This window comes from Patagioenas fasciata, chromosome 6, assembly GCF_037038585.1.
Source record: "Patagioenas fasciata isolate bPatFas1 chromosome 6, bPatFas1.hap1, whole genome shotgun sequence".
NCBI lineage: Eukaryota > Metazoa > Chordata > Aves > Columbiformes > Columbidae > Patagioenas > Patagioenas fasciata.
In genome coordinates, this window is record NC_092525.1 from 15,442,607 (window position 1) to 15,465,960 (window position 23,354).

Sequence of the window (23,354 nt, forward strand, 5' to 3'; positions counted from 1 at the left end):
ACACATCACTCTCCCAACTCCCAGGGACACTGCGCAGTGCCTGCCGGCCAAAACCAGGCTGCTCGGACATGAACAGCAATGCCAGGAAGAGGCAACATCAGCCCAGTCGCAAAATCCATGCCAGTCAAGCTACCACATCCACCACAGCTCGAAAACCTACCCTAGGATGGAGACCACTGGGATATAATACTAAAGCAGATGTTAAATGTTATTCTTTCCTTACCGCCTTTGAGGTGAGGATCCTGACAACACCATCTCCCCAGGCCCTCTTCCCAGCCCCCTCCCAGCAACACCGAGCCTGGCAGATACCTTATGTCAAGTAATTTTACATTATTCTGCATTTACACAAAAATAGAGCAATTCTATATTTATAGAGATTTATAGCCGGTTCCGTGCTGGAGGAGTTATTGAGCAAGGCCAGGAGCTGTGGGCGGTCCAGGCTCCCGAGCAGCCGGCTGCTTCTCATTTCGGCATTTCCAACATACAAAAATTAAAGGCATTCGTCTCCGTCTGGTTTCTTAAATAGATAAGGGGGGAATGAACGGACAGTATGTACAGAGGGGCAGTGGCAGGGCCCGAGTGCCCTCCGTCCCCAGCCTCACGCCTGCCGCCCGGGGTCAGTGAGGCCGGCTGCTGGACTCTGAGGGCTGCCGCTGGCGGGGAGGAGTGTAGCCATTCAGGTAGCCATTGCTCTGGCGTTTGCTGAGTCCTCCGTTAAGAATGTCCTGGATGTGCTGCACTATCAGGTTTATGGCCACTGTGAGCGAAAAGGGAGGGAAAGACAAGGGGGGAGAGATTGCATTAGGATCATTGCGAGTAGAATAGAATCGTAGAATCATTTTGGTTGGAAGAGATGCTCAAGATCATCAAGTCCAACCATTAACCCAGCTCAGGCACTAAACTATGTCCCTAAGAACCTCATCTATGCATATTTTAAACCTCTCGAGGGATGGTGACTCCACCACTGCCCTGGGCAGCCTGTTCCAATGCTCGGCAGCCCTTTCTGTGAACAAGTTTTTCCTAATATCTAATCTAAACCTCCCCTAGGTAAAGAAACTACAGGGAAGCGAGAGGTGGTGACCCCCCACGTGTCTCCCCTGCTCCTATCCCCTCCTCTCACATGATGGGGAGCTGCAGGAGGTGCCCCACTGGCACTTCATCCCTCTGAGCCCAGCACTCAAGCCAGTATGGTCAAGCTGATTCCAGCCAGGTGTTTGTCCCAGCTGCACATCTGGCCTTGGAGAAGCACATTTCCCTTTGCGTGGGTCGAAGCTGGTGTTTGCCTGGAGGCACTTCACATAGATGGGCTCCCAGGCTTGTTCAGAGGAGCACAAACTCCCACTCACTAATGCTCTGGGCGGGAAGAAAGGGGAGAGGCTCATCTCAGCTTGTGTGGGAATAACATTCTCTTGGGTGGCAGTGGCCTGAGTCACCTCTGTGGCAGGTCCTGCTACCTCCTACCTAACTCTGCCGCAACAGCACAAAGCTGGCTGCCAGCACATAATGACAAGGTTTGGTTCCACTCACCTTCATTATCTGCTCCTCTGGGAATGATCACGTCGGCATACTTCTTGGTCTGGGAGGAGAGAAAGCACTGCGTTACAGGGAAAGTGGAGAGAAACCAGGCTGGGGCACTGTCCCTGCTTCCTGGGGCAGGTCCTTCCCCTCCCCTTGCCAAACCCACACCCGCTGGGAGGTAGGACATTGGTGATACTACACTTTGGGTGCTCTTGTCTTCTGCTCTGTGTTTCAAGGGCCACACTTTGCACCTTGACTCCATTTTAACAAGCTCTTACAGATTCCAATAAGAGGCACCTTAACAAAATCTGAAATTTAAAAGCCTCATGATTGCAAGACTCCAGCAACTGATGCTTTTGGGAACAACCTCCTCCCTGAACCCAGCCAGGCTCGGTACAAGAGCAAGGGCCATGTGGACATGTGGGGCACAGCCACTGATCTGATTGGGATGGGGCGAGAACTTTCTACCAGCATTGTTTGCAGAAAACCTCGGATTTGGGACATCAGTCTGACCTATTTTCACCTGCGGGTGCCAGTCTCAGTTTCCTCCCCTGTATTTTGTGTCAGCTTTTACAGTTCATCAGTTTCCTGACAGCCAAGGTCTACCATGGTAAACAAGGAGCCCGCTGGGCAAAGGGCATCATCTGACACCTCCAGGTGCTTCCAACCACATAAAAAATCACCAGGACATGCTGGACCACTGCTGAACCAGCTGGCCCGGAGCTGGTTTAGGAGTTGAGTAACAGCAACAGTGGGTGCTGAGCCTGTTCAACATCCAAATGCCATTGCTTTGCAGCTGAGCCCACCACCAGCTTGGAAGTGGGAGCAGACCACTGCAAAGACAGCGGGTAGGGACAAAGCAGTTGTTTTCCACCTTTCTTGTTTTATATTTCATCCTCATACAGACTCTTCAACAGAAGAGACTGATGCAGCATCCGCTGCTTTGTAAAGCTGTGGATTTACCTTGCTGGGGACTTGCAAGGAGGGGAGGTACCAAGCTGGACCTTTCTGGGATTACACTGGAATTGGACCGTGGTTCCCACAGCCACATCTGAGTGAGACAGGGAAAAGTGTGCTGCCCACAAGCCAGAAAAATATCTTGCAGCACAGAAAAATATCAGCCCCTTCTATGGGAAGGGGCAGAGCTGGCCACACCGGCAGGCACAGATGTTTCTATGGCCAGGGCCTGAGGCTGGAAACAAGTTCAACTCCTGCCTGTGCCGCTGGCCAGCAGTTCCCAAGGTGGACTCTTCTGGCTCAGTTCTTCCAGAATAAGAAGAAATTCCTCATATAACTGCCACGTTTGCTTGAAAACCTTGAGAACCAAGGAGCAGGCTCCTCTCCATGAGGACCAGGAGAGATGCTTGCTGTCCTGCAAACATGGTATTTCACCTGCAAGTTCTGCAGGACTGCAGCAGCCTCCCGCATGCAGAGTCCCTGTCTGCTAGGGAGCCATGCCTTGGCTCCCCAAATCCCTTTCCTTTCCCCAGGCAGACCTTGCAACCCTGTGTGCTCCACATTTTGACCTCACCAGCCAGGAGGTGTGACCCAAAAGGCCACATTCCACAGCAGAGAGCAAAGGAAGAAGCTCCTCTGCTTTACCAAGCATGCAGCCAGCAAGAAGCCAGGAGCAACAGGGTGAACAGGGCAGGCAGGACAGCCCAAAACAGGAGGCAGACACAGGGGACATCACCTGGGGACAGGGATCTCCCCTTCCCTGGCTAGATGCAGCCAAGGATCTTCCTTCCCGGGCTGGTATCTGCTGAGCTGCCCGGTGTTGGTTTGTCAGACCCTGCGCAGGGAGGGGTTTATCTTGCTGTGTCAGCCGTCCCATTGGGGAGGGTGATCTCACCAGGAAGGCAGTGGCTGTATAAATACTCTCCATCTTGCCCTGCATCCCCATTTTGGCAGTGCCCGCAGGGAGGGAGCAAGGCAGGGCAAGGCTGACCTGAGCTCTGGGGCACAAAAGGCTCCTGTTTGAGGAACTGGGAAGGGTATGGGACATTTTTGGCAGACTCCTGCGGGTGTCACTCCCCTTACTTACTGGCAAACAGAACTCCTCGAAGGCAGGCTTGACAAAGGTGATGTACTGAGATAAGATTTGCTCGAGGTCCCTGCCTCTCTCGCTGATGTCTCGTAGCACTGCAGGGAAGATGTCAAAGCACAGTCAGGAGCCGAGACATTAATCATTCCATCCTCCTTCACTTCAGTACAGCCTTTGGCCAGCCACTGGGTATTTTCCCTGAGGTCTCTGTTCCTGGAAGTTGCTGCCCACATGTATGAGCACACCCCAGCCCAGCTACATGCTTTTAATCCACTTTCCCGGTAGCTAAGGGCTGGCTGACCTGACCATGGGCTTTTCTTGGCCTCCCTCCCTCCTCAGCTCTGCAAGCTGTAACCAGTGCCACCCCAGTCCTGACTGTTCCCAGTGTCAGCGCTTGTGTCTCTCCTGTCACTCTGCCTTGCCCCAAGGATGGCATATTCTCCCAGTCATCTCAGTGCAGAGGTGCCCAAACAATAGAAAAAGCATAGAATCATAGAATGTCCTTAGTTGGAAGGGACCCACAAGGATCAGAGTCCAACTCCTGTCCCTGCATAAAGCAGTGGGGTTCACCCATACACACATTAAGGTGCAGTTTAACTCAGGTCTGCAGAGGTGACAAGAGTAAAACTCACCCACCTGCCCAGCTCTGCCAGGCTTCAGCCTGGAAAAGGTTCCAGGGACACCTTATTGTGGCCTTTCTGCACTTTAAAAGGGCCAATAGCAAAGATGGGGACAGACTTTTTAGCAGGCCCTGTTGCAACAGGACAAGGGGTGATGGCTTTAAAACAAAGGAGGGGAGATTCAGGTTGGACACGAGGAAGACATTTTTTACACTGAGGGTGGTGAAACACTGGCCCAGGTTGTCCAGGGAGGTGGTGGATGAACCATCCCTGGGGACATCCCAGGCCAGGCTGGACGGGGCTCTGAGCAACCTGAGCTGGTGAAGATGTCCCTGCTCATGGCAGGGGTGGCACTGGGGGAGCTTTGAATGACCCTTCCAACCCAAACTGTTCTGTGATTCTTGTGCTGTCCCCAGCTGAGTGGGTCGGGCAGGTGGCACAGGCTCCCACAACCAGGGGTTCTTGGAGGAAACCAGCTCAGGAGGAAGCCAGGAGAACAAGCCGGCTTCCTCCTTGTTCTGCCATTCGAGCCTCACACCCTATTTGCACGAGGTATTTGGGTCGTTGCCATCTCCGCTCTGAAGCCACTTCAGTGTGGACAAATGCCCCAGTCCAGCAGGAATTCGATACACGGCTAAGAGCCAAGAACAGCCCCATGGCCAAGCAGACAGCTCTCGGCTCTCCCCAGGGGGCTGGCTGGCTTCTCCACAGCACACCAGTGCCTGGCAGCGGGCTCAGAGCGAGCCTTCTCCGTGTGCCAAGCAGAGCTGATCCACAGCACCGCCAGACGATGCCCATGTGCTTGCCGGGAGGGGACAGCACAGTTCTCCCAGCAATGGTTTGGCACCGTTCCAGTGACTCTTGCCCTCGACCAGCAGCTTCACCACGTGCCCTTTCGCAGCTCCATGCAGGGGAGGTGATGGGGGAAGAAAAGAGCTGGCAGCAGGATGCGTGCCTGCTCCAGGAATGGCTCAGCCAGCCCAGCCTCCTCTAGCCAGCTCCGTGCCTTCTCCAGAGAGTGGGAGCAAGACCCAGCCCAAACAATACTGAAAAAACAGGCAAGGAAAATTTTAAAAAGGGGACACAGAGGGACTTTTGTTTCCCAGGTCCCACACCCAGTTTGTTGGCTGCTCTGGAGTGGGGAAGGAGCACAGCAAGGGTGTATTTACAGCATACCCAGCCTGGGATGGCGTGTGGGAAGCCTGCAAGACGCACAGGGTGAGTGCCTAGGCTGAAGGACTGGCCCTGATGGGGCAAAACTCTCCTGCTCGCTCACAGGGCAATCGCCCCACACCCATAAACAAGTCAAGCACTTAATGCCTTGTACCACGTCCCAGCAACCCAGGCTAAGACCACGCACCCTATCTGGAGGTATCACCCTCTACTTGCAGGTCAGGCAAGTGTCCCAAGGACAGACCAGCACCCATCCAGACCCAGCAGGCAGACATCACTCAAATCAGGCCTGAAACATGCACATGGCACCTGACCTAGTCACTGTTCTGCAGAAGCTGGATGATGACAGGGTAGTGAGCAACCTCAGCCAGAATCACACGGATCAGGCTGTTGGAGGCACTGGACAGACCTTGTCCCTTGTACTCTGGTAGCAGCGTTTTTTTTGGGAGAGGTGTGGCAATGAGGACAGTGTGAGTTGCACGTACTGAATCCCAGCACTATTGATTAACAGAGCTGTCAGCTACATTTCCAGGAACCTCATCTCCCACTGCTGCCCAGCTGAAAAGCCCATTGCTGCAACTTTTCAGGACTTCTGGGAGAGCAAGATCACTCAGGGCCATGTCACAATGCAAGATCCTGATTTTGGCTACAAGCTGCCTCCAGCTATATTCCAGGGACACAACTATACACTTCAGCACCTCACACACAGGCTCTCCTTTCCCAGAAATGCTAGGGAGACCATAGAGTAAACAGATTTGCTGCTGCAGTGGTCCTTACCAACTGCTGATGGCAGGCCAGGATTCTGCCAAATCATAGAATCGTTTTGGTTGGAAGAGACACTCAAGATCGAGTCCAACCATTAACCCAACACTGGCACTAAACCACGTCCCTAACAACAGGTCCCTGCATGTCTGTTCAACCCCTCCAGGGATGGTGACTCCACCACTGCCCTGGGCAGTCTGTTTCAATGCCCAACAACCTTTTTCAGGAAGACATTTTTTCCTAATATCCAAACTAAACCTCCCCTGGTGCAACTTAAGGAGTCAGGTCCCTATCAGGAGGCTGATGAGTTGCCCTAACTAGGAGACACCAGCACCTCAACCAGTCTAGCTGTCACTTTGCAAGGCTTTAGCAATTGATGGTGGGTAGAGAAATACCCCAAGAATGGCCTGGGCCTGTGTGGCTCAGGACCCCGTCCAACAGCTGCAGCACAACAGGGTTTAGCTCTGAATTGTGGTCAGCAGCTGGATGACCTCAGTTCTTAGTCAACGGGATCTCAACCAGTTCTCAAGCTCACAGTTCTGTACCAAATCCAAATTACTGAAACACACACGCCAGAGTATGACTGGGATGCACACACGGTCATCTGGCACTGCAAATGCATAAGGCAATGCCATGCCTTCAGAGAGCTGATAAGGGGCACTGCCAAAAACATGTGGTAACCCCAGTCTGGGTGTGAACTCAAGTTCCTGCACAGTACAGTCTGCTTAAGGGATAAGGCTCACATTGCAGGATCTAGCAAATGCGCATCTGTGACCTGCTAATGCGTCTCCCTGCAGTGACTCTGCTGTCACCTCCCTAGATGAGTCACGCAAGAGCAGCAGGCAGGGTCAAGAAGGACGCGTGAAAAGGAGCTTTTAATCAGCACTGATGACATCCCAGCAGTGGAGGGCGGGCAAGACCAGTTCCATTGCAGAGCGGAACACTCCTGTGCGTATTGACACACTGAGACAAGCTCCTCTCATCATGGCACAGAGGTCTGGGCAGGACCTCTCCTCCAAGTCATCTTCTGCATCCCTGGACACCCTGTGGAGGCTGTCGGAGACAGGCAGGGGCAGGGACAGTTCAGATACAACTGAATTCTGCCCCAAGAGTCTGCTTTCTTAGTCATCCAGGACACTCAGGTGCTACATCAAGTGACACCACCCCTAAAGGCTGCTTGGAAATGAAAGGCACCTCAAGCCATGCAGACCCTGCAGAGCCCCTCCTATGGCAGCTGGCAACCCACAGCCAGGCCAGCTGGACAGGAGGAGTCCTAGAGAGGGATATTCTCGTTTCCAGGGCCAAATTTGTGCCAAATACCACAAAGAGGCTTCACGCTGTGCTGGCTGTGCTTGCACAGACCAAGATGTACAACCAGACTCCCTGTCTGCATCATCCCCAATAGACGCCCTCACACCCAAATGTCACCCTCAGAGCACACCCACACCCCAGGTGCTGAGCAGATCCACCAGGCGCTGTCTTCTGACTGAAACTGTCACAATGTTTTGCCTTACCCGTTGCACCCTTCCCTGCTGCCATTCAGCTGATGGCACAGGGCTGGTGTCACCGGGCCACGCGAGGACACAGCACGCTCAGCAGTCACACTGCTGCACCCATCAAAGTAGGAATCGCAGACAAGGCAGCAAAGCCCCCACTGAATCCTAAGCAGCATAAAGCAGGGTGCTTTCCACTGCCATAAGCTGCCCTATGTGATGCTCTGCACCAGGAGGAAAAGCTCCCTGGCTCATTGCTAGCAGCAGCACAGCTTTGCACCAGTTCCCATTCTGCTCTGGTCACCGTCACCTGCTTCTGCGACCAGCTGCCCAGATCAGTTAAGTGACATTTCTGTCCCTGCTGCACAAGGCATGTTCAGGCCTCACCTCTGCGGGACAGCCGGGTGTCTGCATCCGTATCCACAAAGAGCTTCATGCGGAAGAGATCCCGCACCTCCTGGCTGTAGAAAGCCAGGATGCCTTCGAAGAGCACCACGTCGGCGGGGTAAACGGTCACCGTCTCCTCTTTCCTGGCAGAGGGAAGGAGAGTCAAAATATGCTGGTGAAGGGGGAAACAAGTCAAGAGAGGCTGGGGCGGTTGGGAAACAGCGGTGCTCCTAGGCACTGCTCCAGCCCTGGGACATAACTGCTGCACCAGGGGGGTGACTGAGGAGTGGGCACACCTACCCCACCGTGGTGGAGGGAATCCAAGGCATACGTACGCTTCCCAGAAGGACAAACAGCAGAGCAGGAAGCAGACAAGCCCTTCTCCCCCCAGCTCAGCCAGCTGCTGCTTGCAAGGGTTATGTGTCAAACCATAAATCCCAGAAAGACCACACATGGGGCTTGACCTGTGGGACCTGCAAGGGCCAGCTCTGCTCCCCTGGGAAGCTGCAGCACTCCCCTGACACCACAGTGAAACAGAGCAGGGTCACAGCATCCACGACCAACACAGGCATGCAGAAACAGCTGAACACATGCAAGGGAAGAGTTACAGGAGCAAGAACTGTCATCCTCCTCCTTTCCTGGCAGTGCCAGGCTGTTTGGGACTGGAACACTTGTTAAAGCTGCAAACACAGAGTTTATGGGAAGAAGCAGCGTGGATGGGAGAAGGAAAGAGGGAGTCATAACCCCCCTCCAGTGACATCTGCCTATTGCTGGATGAAACTGCACGGCTGCACAGCTTTCCAGGCTGTGCCTGCATCTGCCCTGGATTCCCTAACCAAGGGGTTTGGAGCAGTCAGCACTGACACTTTCAGATGGCACGTTAGGTGGCTCAGAGCGGGCAGGAGCGGTGGGGCAGAGGGTCTGGGCTGTAAGGGCTGCGTGCAGCGCCACAGGGCATTAGCAGAGGCTCAGCAAGGCAGAGGCAGCTGTTAGACCTGGAGTGGGAGACAAAGTCATAGACGGGAATCTGGACTGTCTTCCCTTCCGTGATCTCTTTGAGCGTTTTCACGATCAGCTCGTTGTCAAAGGCATCTGAGGAGAGAGGAAACGTTACCCGAGGCAGCTTTGCGACCTCTCCCACCCACCAGATGCTGAGCTTAGCCAAGCCAGAGCTGCTGGCACCCTGCGCTGGGGACAGACGCACAGACTCGGGAGGAAAGCCTTGTATGTCCCCACGGATGTAGCAAGGCCCAGCGTTCCCGGAACCCCCAGATTTGGCCTGCAGACATTTATACCACCCTTGTAGAGTGGTGCTGACAGCCTAGGCTCGGGAAAGTAACTCCTCCTGGGCTCCAGCCCTTGGAGAGACTGGAGCAGCGTTTCAGTCTCAAGCTGCTGGACAGACAAGGCTCTGTTTGCCTGGGGCTCACTGCCTCTGGCCATTGTCCTCATGGGGATGAAGGGACAGCAGCTCTGGAATTTCCCCAGCAAGCCCAGAAATGGTTCAAAAAGCCCCTGCTGTAGCAACAGGGTGAAGCCCCCTCAGTGGAGGGGTTTGCAGAGCAGCTTCACAAGACAGTTCCCTCCTTGAAGGGGGGACATGGAGCTGCTGGCTCCTGGGGGCTGTGCCAGGCCAGAGCTCTCTGGTCCCGACCCAGCTGCACCAGAAAGGTTTTCAAACTGGGGGATGTTTTTGCAGGGAGAAGAGAAGCGTCTTAAGGAATTTGAGGGTTCAACCTGCCCTTTCTCATCACAAACACCACCCCAGAGACAGTTTCTTTCCCAAGAGAGACAGAGGTTGTACTGCAGGGGACACAGGTGGCCCCCAGCCCCCTGCCAGGGAGTCACCCAGCTCCACAAGAGCTTAACTAAGCCACCCACAGCTCTTTGCTGGTAGAACTGGGGGTCCCTCTTGAGCCCTCACCCCCCACTGCGTGGCAGAGCCCCGGTGCCATTCTGCATTCACCTGGGTGGTCAAAATTGAACTGGCCTTTGAGCGCTTTGGATTTCTGCTCCGAGGTGAGGACCCGGTAGAAGCTGTCTTGGCTCACGATCACCACCTGCTTCTGGCGGTAGTCTACCTCATTCTGCCCCAGCAGCTGGACGATCTTGGAGCACACTGAGGACTGCAAAAGGAACAGCAGAGGAGACAGGTCAGCGGTATGTGACATCTGAGACACACAGGGAGGATGTTTCCAGGTAGCAGCCATTCCTAGGTGCACGGGACACTCCTTGCTGGACCTCTGGCCGAGAGTTCGTGGTCCCCTCAAAGGCACCGCTCGAAGCCACTGAAGGAAAAATGCTCCAGAGGCATCACCATGGAGCCCTTTGGTGTGAAAGCAGTACCAAGCTTGTTCCCTGCCTCACTCTCCTCCATCCCTGTCGCCTGCCCACAGCTCCTGTTCTGGGCACAAACTGCAGCAGGAAACCAGTTGTTGTTGCCTGGGTTCAGCTGCAGCCCCAGGCCCCTTCGGCCAGCCCCAGCCTGCCCAGCAGCTCCTCGGGGGAGCTGAGCTGTTCATGGCACCAGGGCTGAGCCTCCTCCCTGGGAGGCAGCCTCAATGCCTTGCTTCCCCCAGCCCTGGTCCAGCCCAAAAACCACACCATAGCATGGGCAGGGACTGAGAGAGTCCTCAGAGAGGGAGAACCAGGCTGTTTTCTAACCCTAAACACAGCCCAGGATGAAAATACACCATGAAGAGAGCGTGGGGAGTTTATCAGGGTTCTCCACCACAGCTGGAAGGAGCAGCACCCTCATATCCTGGAGCCTCTTGTCACAGCAAGGATAAGGGCACTGCGAAGCCAGCAGCTGCGGAGCCACGTGGCTGTGGCTGCCGGTGCAAGGTCCCCATGAGCGCTGCTGGCACAGGGACCACCACCTCACCGAATCACTGCCAGCACCACAGCAAGCACCGTGGCCAAGGGTCACACCAGACCCTGCCATCACAACATGAATCAGAGCTCAGCTTGGGGGACAAATCCCAAAGCTTGCCTCAGTCCCTTCTCCTTAGCCATACAAGTCTTTGGCCACTGCACAACACAGCGGTGTTAAGTGCATCACTAACCAGCCGCTGGCACGCCAGCCCCGGCCAGTTGAAGCCAAGGTCAGGCCGGCGGGGGAGTGCTCTGCTGTCTGCGGGACCCTACACGTCAGTCCTGCTCCTGCCTCGCAGCATCCTCCGTTCGGGGAGAAGCAGATGCTCCTGGCGCCAAAATGAGCTGCTTCAACTCCTGCAAATTGTGCCAGCTGCAGATCCCCAGCTGAGCCACTCCTGGCCTCAGTTACCACAAATACTCCCTCAACTGAGCGTTCTGCTCTGCAGAGAGAGGTTTGCTTGTCCCAGCCTGCCTGTGGCTCTTTCCATGCTCCCACCTTCCTGCTGGCTCAACCATCTGCTCCCTACCTGCCTGGCAACCTCCAGATGCAGAGCTAAAGACAGCGGTGGTGTGAGGGAACAGGGAGGGGAAGGCACGCCTGGCAGAGGCACTCACCCCAGCAGGCAGAGGGCAAGGCTGTTTGCCTCAGAAGCTGGAAGATTTGACGGCATTCCTGTCCCCAGAGACCTTCTATTCCCCTCCAGGCCAGGCTGACCTGACTTGGCTGTGACCGCGGTGCTGTGAGTCAGCCCCAGCCCAGCCGAGAGCCTCCGCGCACAGCACTGCTGCAGAACCAACCGGCTCCGGCTGCCCGACAGCCGTCCTTGGGTACAAATTTGGAGTTTGGGTAAGGGATGGGGTCTCTCTGAGCATCCCACCTTCTTCTGCTGCCTATTGCGGCTGGCAAATTGTGCTTCGTCAGCATCCCTCCCCTGCAGAAAGCTGCTGCCACCCAGGACAAAGCACTGCAAGTCGGTGCCAGTCACTCGCCCTTCGGCACGCACAGACACAAAGCCAGAGCCCAATCTCCATTTCCTCTGTTTCCCCGCTCCCCACATGCTTCTCCAGCCTGTGTCAGCCCTGTTGCTTGTCCTGTTGCATCCCATAGGCTTCACGAAAACAGGGCGTGCGCAGCACCTCTCATTCACTTTTCCTCTCTCGCTCTCTCTCCTGTGCGCTGCTGCCTTCCCGTGCAGCAAGGAGATGCAGCACAGCAGGGTTCAGCCTTGGCCACAGCTGCCTAGGGCATCAAACTTCCCAGGACTTTTGCAATTCAGAACAAACTACCTTCCAGCACAGATCCCCAGTCTGTGGGTCAGCAGGCCCCATAAAGATCTGCACCAGAAACTGCTTCCCCAACCCAGGGGACTTTGGATCAGCGAAAGCAACAGACAGTTGCACTCACACTCTCCCCTTGGACCTCAGCACGTGGATAGGTAATAAAATCATTTTAGGGCATCATAGAGTTCCATCCAGTCTTTTTTCTGCCTTATGCACTCTAATGTCTGGTCTAGTCATGCTGGAAAAGTAGGGAAAAGAGCCCTCATCGGCTCTGAAAATCCCCCTCCTGTTCCATACCCCACAGCTCAAGATATCCGATGGTGAGAAAACTGAAGGAGAAAGTAGCCCTCAGCAGCTGGAGACTGGAATAAATTCTGGCTCACACATACATCCTCCCACAGGGGACCAGGACAAGGATCAGAGGGTATCCTGGATGAATTTACCACCCAATGCTCTGGCATGGCCAGTGCCCCACACAAAAGCATTCAGGCAGATGTTACAGAACCTGCCCTTTTCTCTGGTGGGCTTTAGAGAGGTATCAGAAGCGATGGAGAAAGATAATCACAAGGACATTCTCCTCTCAGGACAGAGCGCAGGTCCAGTGTACTGCACCGCCTGAGCGGCAAGGATGTCACCTCTGGGAAGAAGCACACGTGTCACCTTGGTCCCGCAGAAGGCATGGGCCAGCACACTGCTCACAGGTGACACCTGCATGAGCACTGCGGGACGTAGGGACAGCAGGGGACATGGCATATCCCTCCATCCCAAGGGCTGCATTCAGCTTGCCTTAGTGGGGCAGCAAACCTCAGTGAGGTCTAAGTGAAGAAAGTTTCTTCCTTTCCTCACAATCGTTTGTGATGGAAACAAGAATGGTTCATAGGGGGCATTCCCTGATGCCAGCCTGAATATCTCCTACGTCTGGACAGGCAGTTTTTCCCCTTGGTGGTTAAATAACCTATGTTAAAGAGGAAGATAAACCAGAAACACAAAGGTTACAAATTTCCTTGAGCAGCAGGAACAGAAACTCCCAGCCTCAGGAGTTGTCCCTCCAAATGAATGACTCATGTACCCCGCTTAAACCCCCTTCTCCCAAACCAGCACACATACATGTGACCGATGTTAATTAGAAGTGTGAAAAATACACTAATAACTGGAAATTATAGTGGTTAGGCTCTGGGGAGGCCTGCAGATGCCCAGAAAGATCAAGACTATGACTTTGAAGTACTGTGCCAGGGCGCAACCAGCCTGGATGCACAGTAACTCAGGGGACATGTGGTGCTCACACAGGCATTCAGCACCCATGTGAAGGGACACCCTGGGCTCAGATTCCTTCCTTTGCCCATTCATAACTGCTTCTTCTAGAGCAGAAGATGACAGTTGTTTCTTCTCTGAGAAGTCCAGGGCTGCAGAGGCACACGGAGGATGACTTGAAGATGATGATGCGATGCTGTAGATAAATCCCAAAACAGAAATTCTGCGATTTGAGCCCCATCCCTAGGTCTGCCCTGTGTGACATACCTCATCTGCAGGAAGATAATACATATGACAGGGCTCCTTGCCTCTGCTCAGCCCCTTCCCCAGACCTATATTGTCTGTACATACCCCACCATGACCCTAAGCAAACGCTGATGGCGATTCAGCTGCAGCGCACTCCCAGCAACAGGATGCTTTCTCAAGGAAAATAATTCCCCTCCTTCGGAACTTGTTTAAAACTAAATATAGACGAGACGCAGCAGCCTCTGAGCCTCCACAGTTGCCAAGCAGACCTTTGCCATATTATCCACACAAAACCAATGCAGGACTTCCCAACTGTGTAGGTAGGGAGCCCTGGATCCTCCACCATCGGTCCAGACTTGCCACACACTGCAGCAAGGGGAACTCAGCCCCAGGTTGGAGCAAACTGGCTGCCACCCACCGAGCTGCGCTCCCCCAGGCTTTGTGCTGGAGCTGCTCCCCAAGAAAGCTGTTTCCTAATTGCAAACCAACCCACGCCACACACAGACAGTTGGGAGGGAGGTATCCACACACCGCAGAGCAAGGAGAGAGCTCCGAGATGTTAATCCTGCACAGAAGCGGCTGTAGCTCCCCTTGCAGGATCCCTCCTCTGAACCAGGCACACAAATAACCAGTGTTTAAGGAAGAAGTACAGCTTTATTCTGCCGTCAGAGGAAAATGCAGAGGGCACCTGGTGAAGAACTCCAGCATATTTTCCCAAAAGGAAAGAGTTGGTGCACAAGGGAAGAAACTCTGACAGATTTTCGGACCCCTACCCCTGACATTTATTTGAAATATATTAATTACATATTTAATTCGTATTCACTCGTGGCCTATAACCAGCTGCTCCGATATTCTTCAGGAGTTGACTAATTCCCCAACATTATTATACAGATTATCCCACAATCCCTCTTGGGTAGCTCTGATCAGCCAGTACATTATGACTTCAGATGGGAATTGGAGAGGAAGCTGAGGGACAGTGCTGCAGTTACCACCGCGTGAAGGTACCAGGCAGGACACAGCTGATGCTTTCAGCCCCAGGTTCGCTGTGGCAGAGAGGGCAGTAAATTAACTTCTGTCCTGACTTGTAGGACCTATACTGGGCTAGAGGTTATAACTCTGTGGACACCACTGACACGACCTCCTTCCTGTAGGATCTGGATGCAAACAGGCTTGGCAGGGGCTGTCAGTGGCTTCGCATCCACAGGAGCCTGGCCAGGGTGTCTTCATCGCACATTTGTGGATAAAACAGTCTCCAGTTTGGGGACCTAGCAGGATTTTCCTGAAGATCACAACAGGGACCACTGCGATTGTTGCATTTCTCTGATATCCCCTGTAGCATGGTGCCCTTTGCATACATCGTAGGGGACTTCTACTCATTGGGTCCTTGAAATCAAGAGTCATGGCAATGCTGTCATCCTCTCCAGCTCATCTTTTGGTCTTCTCTTGTAAGGTTAATTATAGAGTATTAGGAAGTGGCTGGTGAACTGGGGTGACCACAGAACAGACACCAAATTGGGAAGGGTCCCAGAGCATCTATTAAATATCTGCCTGCAACAGCAGAGAGCTATTTCATGACCCATGCAACCCTTTCCATTCCTAATGGAGCTCATCCATACGACAGCACTGGGACTGGAAACTTGCTATTCTTGTACCAAAAGCCTGATCCTCCACTCAGAGCTTTCCCAGGCAGGTTCACCGTTCCTGCCTTTCCTTCGTCAACCCACAGGCTAACCCATCCGGGGCTGGGACAGCCAGGTTTGTGTTCACTCACCCTGGGACACCGTGCCTGTGATCAGCAGTCCTGGGCTGGAGCATAAACAGGCACGCACAGAGGATCTGAGCACAGATTATGCATGGGGAGGAAAACAACCCCGCTAACACAATCCCTCCCAATCCACTGGTTTTAGACACAGGATATTTTTCTCTAGCCCCTGCTGTAAACTCTATGGCCTGAAGCTGGCTGAGCCTGCAGGACTATGGTAAGCAGGCTCCATAACGAACACGCACATATTCAATCAGCAACAGGAAAGGGCTGACCTGTCAAAACGTCATGTGTATCAGTCTGATCAGGGGCTGGCACAGAATAATGTTCTACTAGAAAGTTTGATGAGTCTCCAGCACGCATTGACACCAGCATTTAACGAGTCAGACCTTGTGATTCAGAGCTCCTGCCAGCCATGGAATGAACGTCACCAGGAAACGGCGCTGAACCAACACAGCACTGCTGCAATCCCTGATAGTCCCCCTCCCATGGCTCACCCTGAGCTTCTTTGCCTGGCGTCCAGGTGGTGACATGGTGGCAATGTCCCCCAGGATGTTGTTTGGGTCTATAGCCCTTGTGCTAGTGTAGGGGACTGAGCTCTGTCATCCAAGAAGCCTCACGTGGAGAGGGAACCACCCCATGGTGAAATGCACTGTAGGACACTGCTTCCCTGGGGTCCAACGTGCTGGCTGTCCCACCCTGGCTGGGTGGCACCAGCCTTCTCTACTAGGCAGCCAGCTCAGCCTCAGACTGTTTTTGGTGTTTAAAGCAGAAGTGCCTAATGGATTAACAGTGCAAAATACACCTGGGTGAACACACGCTGCAATCTTTGTGCTCTGCGGTCTGGAAATTCTCAGGCTGCATGTTCAAAGAGACATTTGCAGCTCTATGTGCTAACTCAAGATCTAAACGGCATAGCCACCGAGCCACAGTGACACCCATATGCAGCCCGCACCAGTCTGAGGACCAGGCATCCAACAGAAGCATTCAGCCCTTTGTAAATCTATCTTTTCCTACAACCTCCTGTTGGAAGGTAGCAAACAGAACCTCACTTTGCAGCACGTGGGGACAAGCAATTAATCCTTCAGCCCGAGTTTGAAAAGCTCTCCCCAGCCCTGCAACCACCCCAGCACCAGATGCTTCCACTGCTGCCAGGAGCGAGCCGCAGCAGCCCTGCCGGCAGAGCTGCAGGGTTCCAGGAGCTAAGCTGAATAAGGAGGTGTCCCAGCACTTCCCAGCTCATCCCCGTAGCCAGTTTGTTGAACTTTCCTCCAGCCTGGCCGCCTGCCTTGCATGCTGCAGTCCTTGGTAGTGAAGAATCTCTTGCAAGAGGGAGGGAAGAAGCTGTTAGCACAAAGACCATGGGTATAAGAAGGAAACAAAGAGCTTTAGCAGAACACTTGAAAGCATATAGGTTGAAAGAAAATGCTACAACCAGCCTTGGGAATCCCTCCGAGGAAATGAAGCGGTTGCAGTTCTCTCCAGCTTTGGCACAGGAGGGGATCTTAATGCCATGTCATCTCCTTCACATCAGGAGACAGCAGCAAGCTCTGCCTGGGCCACACAGTGCTTGGATTTTGGAGGACAGTGGCAGAAACGCTGCCTCCCAGCAAGCTTTTGTGAAGAGCCTGTCCCAGCTGAGCTGACACAAAGCAGCCACCATGCGACTGGCACTGTCCCTGTAGAAGCTGCGGCATTGCAGCAGGCCCAAGACCTCTGCAGCTCCCTGGCTTTGCACCCACCGCAGTCCAGATTTCTTTCAAGAGCCAAAGATGGGAGAGCACTCAGGCTTCTCTGTCCTATTTGAGTACCAAAGTTGCACAAGCCTCGTTTGCTCACTAGGGAACAGCAGTCAGCCTTTGAATTTGAGTTCTCACGAATCTGCCTGTAAGAAATACCAGCCAAACCCTCCCCCTGGCTCTTCAGGGAACGCTGGCCGCTTCAGATGCCAGCTTCCCCAGGGCACCACGCGACAAGCTGCGGCAAGCTCCAAACAGGATCCCTTCCTTCCACAGCCTGATTGTGCTGGTACATCGAGAGGGACGGGCAGGGACCACAGAGCCTTTTTCCCCCATCTTAGACTCAACAAAAGCAGCCGTGGGAGGAGCTGGGGGGGCTCTTGGAAGGCAAGCGCTCTCCGTTATCTTTGGGCTGCTGTGCTGCCAAAGGGATGTGTTATGACAACAACCCTCAACTGGTGCGAAGGCGAGTGGGATGGATTTGCCGCTTTCCCAGTGGGAAAGGTGTTTGCTTTGCTTTCCCTTCAGGAGCGTTTTGTTTTCGCCCAGAGCCAGCACACCAGCATGGATTTTAGCTGGATTTTAGCTGTGGGCAAGCCCTTGGCTGAGCAAACCGCACCAGCCCCACTGCTGCTTTCCCAGAGTGTGCTGCAGCACTCGGCATCACCAAGCACAGGCCACTGTCCCTAGCCAGATGGGGACAGCCCCAGCGCACCCCAGCCTCGCAGCTGCATCAAATGCACGTTTGAGAGCCCGCATGCACAAGCCCCAGGTCCTTTTTTCCTGTTTCTTCTGCTTGAGCAAGCTTTATTTTTTCTTTTTTTTTTGCCAGCAAATTTCTTGCAGCCTTTTCCCAAAAAACTTTGTACTGGTCTGCTGGATTCCCTTCCATGGGCAGCACTGCACAGAGGTTTCTAGCAGCCAACAATCACTGGAGGGGGGCAAATCAAAGCTGAGAGACAGGAAAAGCCAGTTACTACATCTCCCTTGCTAGAAAGGACCATTTCCCTACTTTTTTTCTAAGGCTGTCTGCTGCTACTAAGCATTTTCACTTTGAAGTTAAGAACAACTGTGGTGTATTGTACTGTAATCACTCCTTTTACCTTGCGGGCCAGAAACACAATGTTCAGACACATAACAGTTCAGCAGCGCCAGACACACTGTTATTGGGACAGCTACAGAGAGGTAGACCCACGCAACACAGAGCAGACAAGCCCAGCGCCTTTGAGTCACCGGGAGCTGAAGTGCAGGAACAATCCAGCTTTGGTTCCCAGTGGAGGAGATTGCATCCTCTCTCACCACCCCTCCTGTTATATCTGGATTTTTCCCCCTAGCAGCAGCAACAGTGGTCCAAGAATCAATAGGGTACAGAGACACATTGTTAACATGGGCCAAGGGACAGCAGTTGGGTTATGCCATCCTTCAAGAGAAAAAGGGCCCTGCTCCAAACACGAATCAACCCAGAGATATAAGGCTCTGTCTTCTGCCCACATTTGGTTTCCTTTGCAAGAAATATTTCAGCCGTATTGCTACTTCCAAATCTATTAATGCTCTCTGAAACGCCTCTCAAAAATGTAGGTAGAATGTCTGTGTTGCTCTGCATAGGAGGGATGATTAGGTGTGGATCTGGTTTTACTTATCTCAAATAAGAAAAAAAAAAAAATTATCTTTACCTATTAGGAGAGAAAGCAACCTACCGCTGGTTAAACCAAAAAAGAAAAGTCACTGCATTAAATGACTTAAGGAAAAAAAAAAAGGTGCAAAAAAAGAAAAGCCGTAAGGTTGGTGGAGTTGCATTTCGCTGCAGTTCGGGTGCAGGAGGCCCCCGGAGAAAACCCGCATTATTCACCGCGGCCGGAGCGGCTCCCCCGGCCCCGCCGCCCCCCGCCCCGCTCCCACCGGCGGCTGCCAAGGACCATCCCCCCGGGCACGGCCAGGAGGTCGTTCTGCTGCTGTGAGTCAGCATTCACTGCAGAGTTTCCACCCCTGCTACCCTAAAGTTGGCCAGAAAAGGGCATCCCCCCGCCATGCACGACCGATACAATTAAAATAAGTATAAATGTTATTAAATAATTGCGCCGCACCCAACGCACACTGCGGGTCTGCCGCGGGGCGAGCAGCCCTTGGGGACACCGCAAGGGACAGGGGTGGCGGAGGGGATGCGCTTATTGAAGCCACGGGAGGGTTTTGCAGGGGGATGCCGGCTCCATCCCGGCCCTGCTCCCCGCGGAACGGCGCAGGGGATCCGGGTCCCAGGCGGGAAAGGGATAAAGCCTGCGCCCCCCCCTCCACGTGTCCCGAGAGCTCCCGCAGCCGCCGCCCGCAGAGAGGCCTCGGCGGCTCCGCTCCCTCCGCCGGCTCGTCCTTCCCCAGGCGGCAGCGTGCGGTGCCGGGGCAGCGAGGGAGAGAACCCGCCCGACCCCGGTTCCGGTTCGCCCGGCCCCGGATCCCCCGGTTCCCGGGCAGCGCACGTGGCGCGGCGGCCGCTCGGCCCCGCCACGCTGCCATGTGGCCGCCGCTCCGCTCCCCCCGGGCGCCCCCGCTCACCTTGCCGCTGGCCGTGCCGCCGCTGACCCCGATGAGGAAGGGCTCACCGCCGCTGGGCTGCCCCTGTTCCTCCAGCCTCTGCTCGCTGTCCCCCGCCATCCTCCCCTGCTCGCTGCCGCCGCCTCCTCCGCCTTCGCTCTACCGTGCGGGGCTGGATTTATCTGATGAGTCAAGGGCCTTTCCTCCCCGCCTGGTTCACATCCCCGGCGCTGCGGCTCCCTGCCAGGTGCCTGCCGCAGCTGCACATGCTCCGGCCCAGCCTGCCGGCGGGCGGGCACGGAACGGAACGGCGCAGCACGCCGGCCACATGGGCCCCCGCCTCGCCGCCGCCCTCCCCCGCCCGCGCACAAAGGCGATGCGGCCGGTGGCCATCGCTGTCTCTCCCCGCCGGGATGCTTTGCCCCTTTGCTCGTTGAGTCCCGCTGCCCAACCGCCATCACCTCCAGCAAGCGCTGGGACCACCCCAGCAGGACCCCCATTATTTGTCCCCCACCCAGATGACCCCCACTTTGCCTTCTGCCACCCAGACCCTGGTCCTGCAAGCACATAGGAAGGTTTATTAACGACACAAAGGCAAGAATAAAAATTATGTTTATGTCTTTGGCATACATGATCCGTCTGTGAGGAGCCGCGTGCGCTCTGGAGGCCCAGGATTCCAAGTCAAAATGCTCTTGACGAAATGGAAAAAGGCTCAGTGAAATGCAGGGAGCGAGTCCATGCAGCCAGGTGCCAAGTACTGTACCCAGGTAGGAGTAATCACCTGTGAAAATGCAAGACGGGGAACGTGCTGCCACGCCAGCCCTTCTTCAGATACAGATCCGGGAGCACAGCAGATCAAAGAGTCAACACTGTGCGGCCGTGAAAAAGGCAAATATTCCACCGGGACATGCACACGTAGGCAGGATGCGGTGGTAACCCTCTGCTGGGGCCCAGCACCCTTGGGTGCTGCGTTTTGAGAAAGGTGAGGGATGATGGAGAAACTCTGGTGGGGTCTGAGGAGCAGGTTTGCAGAGGGACCGCAGGAACCATGGTGTTTAGTCTGGGGAAGAGATGCCTATGGAGACACATGATAACCATTCCCAAATACATAAAAGGCTGCCACGGACAGGAAGGGAATACATTTCTCTTACCCATAGGGATTAGAACAAAATGTTGCCAGCTCAAATTGCAACAAGAGTAATTCAGGATAGATATTCAGGAACATGTTCTAAATGTGGGAATGGTTAAGTCCTGGAATAGGTTGTTTAGGGAGAGTGAGGACTCTTTACTGCGGGGGATTTAAAAAAAAGCACAGGGCAAGCTCCTGCATAGGAAGTTTTTAATGGAGTTGAACCTGCGCTGGGGCAGGCCATGGCCTAAGCGATGCCCTGAGGTTCCCCCTGCCCCTGTTCATAGCACTGTAAGTTTCAGCAAGGATTTTAACTTCCCACTTCAAAACACCAAAACAGGTGTGGAAATGTTTTTCCGGATGGGTCCCACTTCCCGGCCCTCATCCCGCAGGATGTGAGAGCGGATCTCCTGGGAAGGTGTGTCCCGTCTCTGCCCACCGCTCCCAGTTCCCCTCCAACCCTGTTCCCGTTCAGCCAGGTGCCTGACACACGGCAGGAGCAGACACACCTGGAGAGGGAAGGATAAGCAAACACCTCTTGATGGGCCCTTGAAAGGTACGAGCTAAGGATACTCAAGGCTTAGTTACACAGAACACAAGGAGAACTTGCAGAGATCAGATTAACGGCTCTTTCGAAATCCATCCAGGGCTGTAAACTGGAAGCGGCTCAAATCCCAGTTAGATGGCATCTTTTCCCGAAACTTGCTTGAGAATTTTATGCACTCTTCTTCCTAGCTGCCAGTCACTGACATATTGTGCAAAGCAACTTCATCTTTTGTTCAGTTTAAGTGTGGAGACTTCAGTATGTGAAATCAGTTTGGACATGTCTCTCTCCTATCTGTTTTTGAGGTTACCTCCATAAATATTACCTCTGCTGTAGCCAGAATGTTTGTAGATTGCACTGGCCCCTGACTCGTGTGTCCAGAGCTATGTATTACGCAAACGCTTCCCTTTTTCTCATATGCCAAGCTTGTTAGATCAAATCAAACTGCGCCCAACTCTTCATCTGTCCTTTACACGCTGATCAAAGCACAGAACGCTGTTTTAAAAAGGAAATGCCATTGACAGTAATATGCCTTCTGTTGTCTGAAAAAAAAAAAACAACCCTGCTGATAAGGATCCTGGTGTGACTCAAAATGACAGGATGAAATTACAAAGCCCATGTCACCTCTGCCTCCAGTTCAAAGCATGGACATCAGAGAGGGAAGAGGTTCGTGTCATTGACCGTCTCCTCCTGGCCCGGCTTCTGCCGCACAACTTTCTGTGAAAGTGTTGATAACCGATGCCATGTGGATGATTTCCCATAGTGGTACAAGAGAAACTATTTCCAGATATTGCCTTGATTGATATGGATACATCTCACAGCCAGGGAGCTCCAAAGTGAAGGAGAGAGGGCAGAGGATGGCACACAGCACAGCCAAGTGCATCAGGTGGCACACAGCAGGACACAAAATATTATTGTGGGTCCTGCCACATCAGCAGCCATTAATATCTTCCTGCTGCTCACCCTAAATTGAAATATCCATCCTTAATTTCATCCCTGTCTCCCTGATGGCTCTCACTCCCTCTCTCGTTGCTCACGGCCAGGTTCTGCTCTCAGTTGTCCTCCGATCTCGCAGGAAGCTCCTGGTTCCTGGAGGCAGCACCGTGACTTTGCACAGGGCACAGAGGGTGCTCAGCTGCAACTTTCAGTGACACGTGGCTACTGCACACATATGGCTTTCGTGTTTCCTTGTATGCAAATATCACTGGAGGATGTTTGCTGTCTAATCTCATGCCCTCATTTATCACTTACGCTGCCTTCTCTGAAATACTTCTTTTTCACTGTCTTTCTGAACCGAGTGTTTAATTTAAGGGTGATGGTGGGGCTTTTTACCTTATTTTTCACTCAGCATTGTGGATGTAATCCCACAGTGCACCCATTTCCACTGATGGCAAACTCCTCCGTTACCCACGGACAGGCGCAAACCAGCCCTTCCCTACCTGCCCTGTTTCCTTTTCTGTGTTTCTGCTTTCTAGGTCTCTGTACCACATCACAATTCGCGGATTTGGTCTGGTTCTGCTGCTTCAGGTGTAACTGTGGGAGCCTCAATGATAGTCAATTAGTCTCTCTTGCCATTATTTTGCTGTCCTCATTAGTGTTCTTCCTATTTTCATCTCAGCCATAAATATTTTACACATGCAGTTAACTTAAGATTTACTTCCCTGCTTCCCACCCGTTCAATTGCTGAGCTCAGGATTTGTATAAGGAGTGCATGGGCCAGCAATTAAAGGGCAGGCAACCATATTTTCCAGTATTTTGTTCCAGAAAAGGCCTCCTGCTGCCATGTGCTAACAGGACACCCATGCCATTGGCAAATTAACGCAGGGCACAATTTTAGAAACCAGTAAGGCTGCTCCAAGCCAAACCCATCGTGACTACAAAGAGCATGTTCAACAAAACCAAACGCCTTGCGCATCTTCCCCTGGAAACGGCCCCGGAGGAGCCCAGAGTGACCCGTGTGGGCGTCACGGCTCGGCCAGCATTGACAGCCCGATCAGCCAAT

The 23,354-nt window shown here is 53.6% G+C and overlaps 1 protein-coding gene across 1 annotated transcript; it reads right to left on the reverse strand.

The window, feature by feature from the left end:
• Positions 1–340: 340 nt before the first annotated feature.
• On the reverse strand, positions 341–19,999 carry UCK2 (uridine-cytidine kinase 2). Its single transcript, XM_065842420.2, has 7 exons — positions 19,701–19,999; positions 9,964–10,123; positions 8,993–9,089; positions 7,998–8,140; positions 3,563–3,660; positions 1,528–1,576; positions 341–757 (listed from the first exon to the last, which is right to left on the reverse strand). The coding sequence occupies exons 1-7, from the start codon at positions 19,797–19,799 to the stop codon at positions 618–620; spliced, it is 786 nt and encodes a 261-aa protein (XP_065698492.2). The 5' UTR covers positions 19,800–19,999; the 3' UTR covers positions 341–617.
• Between the last annotated feature and the right edge of the window lie 3,355 nt (positions 20,000–23,354).